The sequence below is a fragment of the Mus pahari genome, chromosome 12, assembly GCF_900095145.1.
Source record: "Mus pahari chromosome 12, PAHARI_EIJ_v1.1, whole genome shotgun sequence".
In the NCBI taxonomy this organism is placed as follows: Eukaryota; Metazoa; Chordata; class Mammalia; order Rodentia; family Muridae; genus Mus; species Mus pahari.
In genome coordinates, this window is record NC_034601.1 from 38,627,787 (window position 1) to 38,638,469 (window position 10,683).

General features: G+C 41.5%; 1 protein-coding gene across 2 annotated transcripts in view; it reads right to left on the reverse strand.

Annotated features, from left to right (window-relative positions):
* Positions 1-410: 410 nt before the first annotated feature.
* The window catches only part of Qtrt2 (queuine tRNA-ribosyltransferase accessory subunit 2), a 25,106-nt gene continuing 14,833 nt past the window's right edge, over positions 411-10,683 (reverse strand). Inside the window, exons 6-9 of one of the 2 annotated variants that reach the window (XM_029544886.1) lie at positions 8,297-8,496; positions 5,463-5,614; positions 3,910-4,027; positions 411-2,304 (exon numbers count right to left, since the gene is read on the reverse strand). In XM_029544886.1, coding sequence (XP_029400746.1) covers positions 2,073-2,304; positions 3,910-4,027; positions 5,463-5,614; positions 8,297-8,496 — 702 coding nt within the window. In that variant the 3' untranslated portion in view covers positions 411-2,072. The remainder of the gene's footprint in view (positions 2,305-3,909; positions 4,028-5,462; positions 5,615-8,296; positions 8,497-10,683) is intronic. The other variant, XM_029544887.1, reaches the window with a different exon arrangement.

Sequence of the window (10,683 nt, forward strand, 5' to 3'; positions counted from 1 at the left end):
CCCCCCCCCCCCAAAAAAAAAAAGAGCCTGCTCTACAGTGAGTTCCAGGACAGCTGGGGCTACACAGAGAAACCCTGACTCAAAGAAGGAAAGGAGGAGAAGAAGGAGAAGGAAAAGGACCCAAAAACTACTCCAGAGATTGTGAACTTACTTTTACTATACATTAGCATAGCTTTTTATCCACTATATAATGTAGAGAGGCAGGTAATGCATATTGAGTAACAACATTCCTTCAAATTTAACTTTAAAATTCTTTATATAAGAATTCTTTATACAAGAATTATAAACACAAATGATAAAATCTGAATCAAGTTTTTTCCCATAAGAAATCTTTAGGATAGTCTTAGTGCTGTGGAAATTTAATACTTTAGTAGATTACCATTTACAAAAAACAATACTCAGCAGGTTTTTTTTTTTTAATTAAAAATGTTTATTGGCTGTTGCCCTTCATACATTTACAACATAAAAGGAAATAATTTTTTCAAATGTGCTAATAAGAAAAAGACCCAGGGAACTGAACAATGTTTAACAGAATTTTCAGTGTTTTGGACATAAATAAAACTCATAAATTTATATGGATTCTTAGATATTTACTAATAATCCTTCAATAATGGGTTTGGTCTTAGCCAAGAATAAAACATATAAACAAGTACAAAATACATTCAACATAGATCACTGAGAACAGAAACTCTGTTTCTAGTGTCTGCATTCTATGAATCCCTTGCATTCATCAAGAAGTCATACCACAAAAAGGAAAAACAACATTGGATTTCCAGCACATAAAAATACAGTAATTACATAATTACTACATACAATATTCAGTAATGTCCATTATAAATTGAAAACCAAACAAATATAAGAAATGCATTTCTTATACCTACAAAAATGAATCTTTTAAATTGTATTAATTTTATAAAAACTACATGTATAAACATGTTTTGTGTACTCCTTAGAAAAATTGATAAATATAGAAAAGATACATATAAAAAAAAAAAAGCTCTGTCATGCCTCCACAAAAATCCAGAATTACAGAGAACCCTGGAGGGACAACCAGCCTCAGGGTCTGCAGAATGCCAATTCACCAACCACTTCAAAATCCACAGGACAATCTTATGGTTGGATAAAAACCAAACAAGCAGACAAACAAACAAAAACAAAACAAGAAAGGAAGAATGGGGAAGGGGTCGGGCCAACAGTGATTAGTAAATAAGGATAGAGAGTATGCTGGGGATTCTGAACATTTTGCCTCCACCTGCTATGCCTGTCCCCATTTACACACGAGGGGACAGGCACAGAAAAGTCAGAATGTGCCTGAGTTACAGCTGAGTGGAATGGAAACAGATCTGCTGTAAGGCCAGGATTCGGGCCACACGAACACACACTAAAGGAATCTCCCCCAAGTGACAGAGCAAGTCATTACAGTCAGACAGTTTACGAGGTTGAAGCTGTTAGCTGGATCTGCACAAGCAGACAGAACTGCTAGGCAATATTTGGTTCCTAACGGGCAAGTACGGTGACTTTCAGAAGACCCAGGCACAAAGAGACTTGTAGCCAAATGAAGTCAACAGGTCACAAAAGCACGGCCTGAGCTCCATATTCCTCAGACAGATGAGCATGGTTAAGGCAGGAGAGCCCCGAGTGACTCTCCTGCTGTGGTAGCCCTGAAGACAAAGGTATGCCCAAAGCCCCTGAGAGCATGAGGAGAAACAAAGAGAACCTATGGAATCTGCTAGACTTCTTCTCCAGGGACTAGCTGTGCCTCCAGCTATGACAGTCATCTCCCTCGGGCCTCACCCATCTCACTGGGTCCTAGAACCTCAATTCCTTTCAAGGCTCTCTCATATCTAATACTTTTGTCTTCAACTAAAGGAATCTCACTAGTAGAATAAATCTAGAAAAATAAAGTCACAGTTCTGGTCAATCTGGTCCAAGAAATCTGCAAAAGGCCTTCCTCCACACTCCTGTGGGCAGTGTGAGGCAGATGTGCTTGGGTCGTACGGTAACCGCTGAGAGCTCAGATCTCTGTCACTTCACTGTTTCTGGAGACGAGACAGGCTTGTATTTTCCAGTTCTCAAGACATTTGTCTGTGGATGAGTTCTTTCAGCTGTGCCAGTGTGTCATTCTTTAGTGCTTCTCGGATGGAGCAGAAAAACCCGAAGTAGTGCTCAAAGTTGTGCATCATAAGCAGGACACCAGCCAGCAGCTCGTTGGTCATCAGAAGATGGTGGATGTACGCACGAGTGTGGTTCTTACAGCAGTAACAGGAGCACCCTCTTACGAGCGGGTCAAAGTCTTCCTGGTACCTGAGAGAAGAAGTCAAAGAGAACGAGGAAGTGAAGACTACGAAACCTAGAACCCAGGCTACCTATTCTACTGGAGAGGTTACCAATGGTAGTAACGCTGTTGAGCTTGCTGGGCAAGGCTCAAGGGGTGCTCTGACAGACACAACCTCTCAAGTCTGGAGGTTAAGAAATCCACAGTGCTCATTCATCCACCCAGAGCATTCCCAGAGCCAGTACAAAGGCACCTGATACTAGGAGATGCTCTTCTGGCTAACGATGCTTCCCTCCCACTCATGAGTATAGCATTAGCGGCCACGGCACAACCTCCATAACATGCGGGGGCTTACAAAGCTCACACACATGTACCACACACATGTACTGTCTCAGCCAATCTCTACATCTTCTCTTGGATGTAGACTACTACTCTATACTCAGGGGGAAGGCTCTTGTGGGAAGGCTTGCCTCAGGGATTGGGTCTGGGCTCTGTAACTCAACTGGGCATGCCTGTAAACAGCCACCTCTGCACGGGTTTTTCATTTATTACTAACGGCCTACCTAACTATATCATAAGGGTTATTAAATGAGCTCCAAGGATTAACCCTGATGGGTACACACTAATCTTTTTATCACCTACTATCACAGAGCCAAATACAGTACTAAGATTCGTCCCCAAAACTTCAACCTAGCACTAAGAATAAGCATACTACAATTTCCAATTAGAGCTACAATTCAAAAGCTAGTTTAGTATTAAACATTTATATTACCCTATTTGTTTGAAAGGAAAGAGTAGTCTTGTCAACTTTCAAAAATATATTAAATGATGTAGATATTACCACATCAGACGCACAATCAAGGAACAATAGGCTGTAAATAGGAAGTATGAGTTTTACATTCTTTCATAAGTTCTCAGGTCTATACCATTATTAGACAGCCATGAATAAGTCAGAAGCCCTAAAATATCTCCTTATGTAAACCTAGCACACCAGTGTTGAATTCACAGAGAAACCACATTCTGAAGCCGATGGAGACCACTTCTGGTCAAATGTAAAGTTATAAGACAACTCAGTTCATCCTTCTTTTTGTTTTGTTTTTGAGATAAGATTTCAAATAGATAGCTCTAGCTGGTCTGGAACTTGCTATATAGACCAGGCTGGTCTCAAACTCTTAGATCTCCCTACCTCTACTAAGTGCTGGGGATTAAAGGTGTACCCACTGTGTCCCCTCAGTTCAGCCTTCCTTAATACCTTTATAACCTGTATATAGTCAAGGTGACTTAAGCTCTTCTCAATGTACAAACTCTACCTTCTTTAACTTTGCAATCCTTATTTTGTTCTGTCCTTATCAAAAGTAGTAAGAATAAAACCACCCAGCAATGGAGTGGTCACTTTCTGACAGCTTTTCTAAAGCAATAGTTATCTAGCTTAATGTCCTGACAAGACGAAGTACCCAAAGGCATCCGCAGGAAAAAAAAGGTTTCCTGGAACCATATTTGAGAAGGCCTAAGTAATGTCCAACTATAAATATTGTACGAAGTCATATACTGAAAAGGGAACAGTTACATAAACTTAAGACAGACTGAAATTAAAAAGTCAGAAATCAAAACCTAAACTTCAAAAAATGTCTTACTTTTTCTCCTTCAGATTAATTTCAAATGACGTCATCTCTTGGTTGCAACCAGTTGCTTCAATTTTCTTTGCTTGATCCAAGCCTTTTATTTCTTCTTGGATTCCATTTTGTTGCAATACTGAAGAAAAACCAATAAAAAGTCTTGAGTTAAAATCAGATAAAGAGTGAACACTAGAAAAATTTTATTCTAGTTATAATTTCACAACCTTTAACCCCATAACTCCATTCTTAAAATTATCCTCAGGAAATCACCTAAGAAGAAATAAATAGTACACTCCTGGATGGCCCATGGAATCTAATCAAGTCCAAGCTAACCATGGATCCAAGTACATGATATATATCTTGCCATAAAAGAATGATTAACAACAAAAAAAGAGGGGGTTATCACTATGACTTATCACGACGGACATGTAAATAACTGGGCTCCATGACAGCCCATATTCCAAGTAGATTAATGTAGAACATGGCTTTAATTTCTATCTTCTGTGGAGACTCTGGCTAAGGAACTCACCCTGTGCCCTTGAGGTCCTAGCTTAATGGAAGAACATTCCCTTAACTGCATGAGGAAGACCAACAAAATAAAAAGGTCTCCAGAAAAGAAATGACAGCAATCAGCTTGGAACCAGATGGGCAGATGGTTCTAGAAGGGTAGCTTTAGTAAGTGACATGGCGCTGAGTACAAAGTGCTGTGGAACTGTCCCCACGGACTGTGTGCTGAGATAGAACATGACGAAGCCCGGCATTTTGGAAAATCCTTGCCACTTAGGGGAAGAGCTGACGCTTTTCTGTAAAATCTTCACTAGATAACATTCCACAGATTTCATAGTACACACGGACAGTGACATTCAAGAGCTGTAAAGAAAGAGAGAGAAGAACAAGGAAGGCCTCCTCTGCAAGCTGGAGGGAAGGCCGCACACATCCCTGAAGACATGCTTCAAGGGAACTGGCCTGAGGTCAGGGTCCCGGATCCCTTTCCTCTACCATTTATGTGTCAGAATCTGACACTGCTTGTCTTGACTTTGAAATAACTAAACATTAAAAGAAAATGGCAGTGCTTCAAAGCAATATTAGCAGAAGAAAGTAGCTTTTATATCTCAGTATGAAAAAAACAACCCAAAGAAGCAAAAGGCAACAGAACGACCCGAGGACGGCGAGTCTCCCTCTGAGTTAATTGCATGGAGCTTGCAAAAGGGAGACAAGAAGTCTTTTGTGGATAAAAACAAACTGGCTTTTACTAAGCTGTTCAAAGGTTTCCTTTCCTTAGATTTTCATCACAATTCACTCTGAATTTTCTTTTTGTCAGGCTATGAACAGAGGAGGTCTTGTTTTTGTTCACTATAAAAATCGCATCCTAATATTGATGACCTACACATGTAGTATTGAGTTCCTTGCTCTAGGTGCCAACATCCCGGAATCACAAAGAAGAAATCAAAAATGATCTTTATGAAAGGCTGGTGCTATGTGTACACATTTCTGTCTCATGACTTGGGGAAAAATTCATAGGAAATAGGAGAAATGAAAGATAAGAGTTAGGTAAACTTCAGAAGACCCACGTGTCTCCTCAGGATTCAGCTGGCAATCAAAGGTGAAAGTCAGGGCACAGCCCCTCTCGGTCACTTGATATGGGAAAAAACTCTCAAACAAGTCCACTCCCCTTTCGATACACTCGAGCACTTCATCTGGCCGGCTGACACCGCAGATGAGCCTGTAAAAGTAACAATGAGAACACCGTCGTGAGGCAGTGGCCAGAATGAATGCAGAGGATGCTTCTAGGTCAACAGCATATTAAAACAACCACAAAAACAACAGCAACCAAGCTCAGGGTAGCAAGCGTGGGCCACAGGGTGAGGCAGGGCTCAGGGCTTGGAGGAGACATGAGCTTGACACCCAGGCTGGCTGCTTTCTGAGCTGCTGTGTTGTTTTGGGCAGTTCCTTTACATCCTGATTGTCACTGTCTCACTTCAAAACAGGAGCAATGATAAAGATCTCCACAGACTCATTATGGGGGGCAGGCACTTCTAATAATTGCCATTCCCATCTTTCTGACCCACTCCATGGTCAGAGCTCACTTTACAACCCATCTAAACAATGTCTTAAAAGAATACACTTCGCTCATTTTACCATCAGCTATCCCCCCTTTTACTCTATTTTGCAGACTCATTTAATAGTTCGTCTTGCAATCAGAATTTCAGCACTGACTCCAAGATTTAAGAGTCTAGCTGGCTTTCTTCGTATTTTCTTTGTTAATGAGAAGTCTGCACTAGGAACTGAAACGGTGACTGCCGAGGCAAGGGCTAAGGCATCTGGGAGCATTAATAACTTTCCAACAGTTTTTGCCATGAGAACAAGACATGGAGAGGGACATCATCAGGACTGCCTGGCTGCAACTATTTATTTCAATGTTTGTTTTTCTACCCATAACCCTTTTCATGAATTAGAGGAGAAAAGCTTTCATACTTTCTGATTCTTTAAAGGACTTTTTAAAAAAGGACTTATGTAATATTAAACAAGCGGAACCCTTAAGTGTGTGCCAGCTTTCCTGACTACAGCCTTCAATTCCTGTGAGGTTTTAGAACTCCACTCCAACTGAAGCTGGCATTTCTACACACTAAGAGAAAAACAATCCCAGCTTTCAAATTCAGAAAGAGACATCTGTGAACACTTAGCACAAGAAAGTCCAGAAAATGACTAGAAAAGCTCATGCTGAGTTGTTCATCTGTAGCACAGTGAATGAGCACAGGAAAGGGATGACACACAATCAGGTGTATGTGTGTGTGTGTGTGTGTGTGTGTGTGAGTGAGAGAGAGAGAGAGAGAGAGAGAGAGACTGGTAGAATGGCTTCAAGACCATGTCTAGGGGATCCTCTAAGCTATCTCTAAGATACATGTACTTCATTGCATGTAATTATGTCTGGCTTTCAAAAAGTAGTAAGATTTCACATGTCCTGTCTAATAATAGCCCTTGAGAACAAAGTAGCATCTCAGAGCTAAGTTCCTCAATGTATCACAGGTAAAAAGCCAAGCCTTAATTCACATAAAGATAAAAGACTGAAAATGGTTTTTGTTTTTTTGACATATAAGATTCTATGTATTTTTCGTAAACAATGTCTTTTGGAGTTTGTATACACTATGAAAGGGGTATATGCAGCCAAATAACAAATGCATTCTCTCACACAATACCATTTTTCCTGTGACAACACTTAATTCCCATTTTGTTCAGTTTTCAATACATCACCATCACGAACCGCCATAGGACTGCACGAGAGACCCCCTTAGCATGCTCCTCCTTTTGACTATAATAATCATTCTTTGAACGACATCTTGCCCACCTCCCTGCTCCTACTCTTCCCAGCCTTCAAGGAGATGGATTTCAGGTTCCACAAGAGTGAGATGGCACAGTAGCGCTTCTTGTGCCTGGCTTGCCTAGCACGAACAAAGCTGTGGGCTCCATTCCCAGCACTGTACAGATCAGGAGCAACGGCACACACCTGTGATCCCAGCTCTTGGGAGGCAGAGGCTGGAGGATCCATAGCAAGTTTGAGGCCAACTTGGAATACACAAGACTCTACAGAAGTATAAATACATTAAGAAACAAAAACTGCCGGGCGTGGTGGTGCATGCCTTTAATCCCAGAACTTGGGAGGCAAAGGCAGGCGGATTTCTGAGTTTGAGGCCAGCCTGATCTTACAGAGTGAGTTCCAGGACAGCCAGGGCTACACAGAGAAACCCCTGTCTCGAAAAACCAAAACCAAACCAAACCAAAACAAAACAAACAAAAAAAACCACCTTAGGTACTAGTGTGACATCAGTTGCTCTGCAATCCAGAATTTAGGAATCATCTCTTGTTACCACTGCAGTACTCTAAGATAGATATATGTAACAAGATATATGTAACAAAAAACCAACCCCACTAGTCACACCAATTAAACAAGCAAACAAAACAAAGCAACATCACTCACTAACTGTTACCAAAGCAGACTTGTTGAAGGTTCTTACTAACAGAGCATATCCTCACCCGCTAGGCACCTGGAATACCCACATGCCTTGATTGTACTAGAATGCAACATGACTTTTCTCTTGTCTCCAGGCACCAGGTTATCATGAGTAAAAAGCAGCATCTGTATTTGGCTTAAGAATGAGAGAACAGGGGGTAACATTTGCCCTCAGTTATGAGGATCAAATAAAGGAATCCATGCCAATTATCTCCCTCTACATTCTGAAACCAGGGTAGCAGCCTTGATGGAGATTTCCCAGCTGGCCAAGAATAAGACGGGAAGGACATAATCAAGACATGGAAAGGACACCCTGAGGAGACCCTGCATCACACTGTCACCAGCACCTCTGCCCCCCTCCCACGAGGCTGGCCTGCATCCCAATCCAGCACTGGCCTTGGTTTGTCCTCTGGCAGCTCTGCAGTGACTGATGACAGCAAGTGCAGCCTGGTTTCTGTGACTGCCGGATTCCCTTGAAAGCCGTCCAGCAGGAAGCCCCCGACGGGTCTCTTGGCTGTCTCTCGTGCCGACCTCAACCTCTCTTCCATCACATCTCCACCCTCAATCACTCCAATGATCACACTTTTCTGGAGGACCTGAGAGAAGAAAGAATTAAATGCTTTGAACCATCGCAAGAACCTGAGACTTTCTGTTTGCATGAAGTTTGCATGGAAGTCCAATGGACAGAAAGAGCTCGTTGAAGGTGCTACAGGTAAATGTCTCCGAGGAATGGTGCACCCAAAGAACTGTTAAGGCTCTAAAGAACACATGGTAAAAACAACATGTTCTATCGATGTCTGCCCTTAAACTAAGTGTTCTCTGAGACGGTACGAAGAGAAGTAAGCGTATTCACATCTACAGGTAATGTTAGGAACTTAGAGGCAGTCAAACTATAATAACTAGATTACACATTTTGAAAAAAAAAAAAAAAAGATTCCTGCTCCCACCTTCAAAGAACCAAATTTGATAAAACTAGTATCTAAACATAAAAAATAGTCATATAAATATTAGACTATTGCATTTTTGACTTTTTATTGTCTGTGTATAAGGAGAGCCTCCCTAGGCAAGCCAAAGGCTCATGGGAAATGGCTGACCTGCATAAACAGAAGACCTCACACCTTCTTAAGGTTATAGCATGCAACATACCATAACAAAGGCAAAAGACTTATTCTTTAGAAAAATAAATAGCTATACAACAGGAAAAGCTCCAGAAACTTCTTGGGAAAAAAAAAAAAAAAAAAAAAGATTACCCAACACACACACCCCTCAGTAAATAGATAGAAACTAAAAGCACAAAACTCAGACAACTGAATGTGGGTGCTCTACACACACAGAGCTACTGAGTCACTAGATCTGAAAGGCAGGCAGGGGGCAATGAGATCCTTACCTCAGTATCAAACCACCTAACAGAGACGGCACATTGAGTCCAAAGTGTGAGGAAATAGCATTTGTATAGCAAGACAACAGAGCAAAAGTGACTTCAGCGCTTAGGCAGGTGGTGGGGTGGTTTGAATGAGCTGTCCCTGTAACTGTAATGCATTTGAATGAGCTGTCCCCTGTAACTGCAATGCATCTGAATACTTGGTGCACACGTAGTGGCCGTTTGGGAAGGGCTAGGAAGTGTGGCTTTGTTGGAGGAAGTGTGTCACTGAGAGTGGATTTACAGTTTCAAAAGCCCATACCATCCCCAGTGTGTTCTCAATGCCTCCCATTTGCACATCAAGATGTGTTCTCAGCTGTTCCCGCCACCATGCCATCATGGAACTCTGAAACAGGAAGGCCAATTAGATGCTGTCTTTTGTAAGGTGCCTTAGTGATGTTTTGTCAGAGCAACAGAGAAACTACAACGGGGATAAGTAGGCTGTGTTTATCAAAATGCCAATGCTTTTATCTTTGAATGGTAAAATTTCACTAACAAGCTCTCTTATAAATATATTGATTCATATGTATCAAGGTATGTTTACAAAGATGTATAGAATAATGAAAAACCTAACTGAGAGATTAAAGTAAGAACAGTACAGTTTCCTAAACAGGTGTTTTAAAAAGAACAAAGGAAAAATACTAAGACAGGTACTGATGCTGAACACATGATTACATTAATGTACTGCAGACATGCATGTCTATGAACTAAGTATACGTAAGTGACTGTAAGGTGAGCCTTGCAGGAGACACACAAATCACAAGTGCTTCTATGGGGAAGGAATCTGGGGGCTGTGAGGGGCTCCTTAACATAAACACAGGGACAACCAGACCATGTGTCTTGTTTAGTGTAGAGTAATTGAGGGATAATTATGGCTACGGATAGGGTACAGATAGCTTTCCTAATCTTGGTAAGGATGACAGGACCTGACTAAGGCAGTGCTGGTGTGATGATGAGGAAAGGCAACATCTGACAACCGAACAGGATCAACAAGAGTGCTTTAGAAGTCCGAGGAGATGGTGCCAAAAGCAAAGACAGGAAGTAATCCCAGAACAGTGACGGATGTGATGATTATTCTGCTCAGAGTACTCTAAATCTGAGGATCACTGGGATGGACAAATGGCGACTTTTAGCCACTACACAAACAGCGAGTCAGAGTGATCTGTGTGATACAAGTCAGAGTGCCCACACTATTTCAGTAGATGCCGAGCAAAACACCATCACGTCCCTCTCTCGCTGCTATAGCATCCATGGCCAACACATCACTCTCTTCCTGCAGCCCTGGCATGGTTCCTGGGAGAAACCTCTTACCATCCTCAATCTAGGGATTATATGTGGGGACAATGACCAAACCAGAATGTCA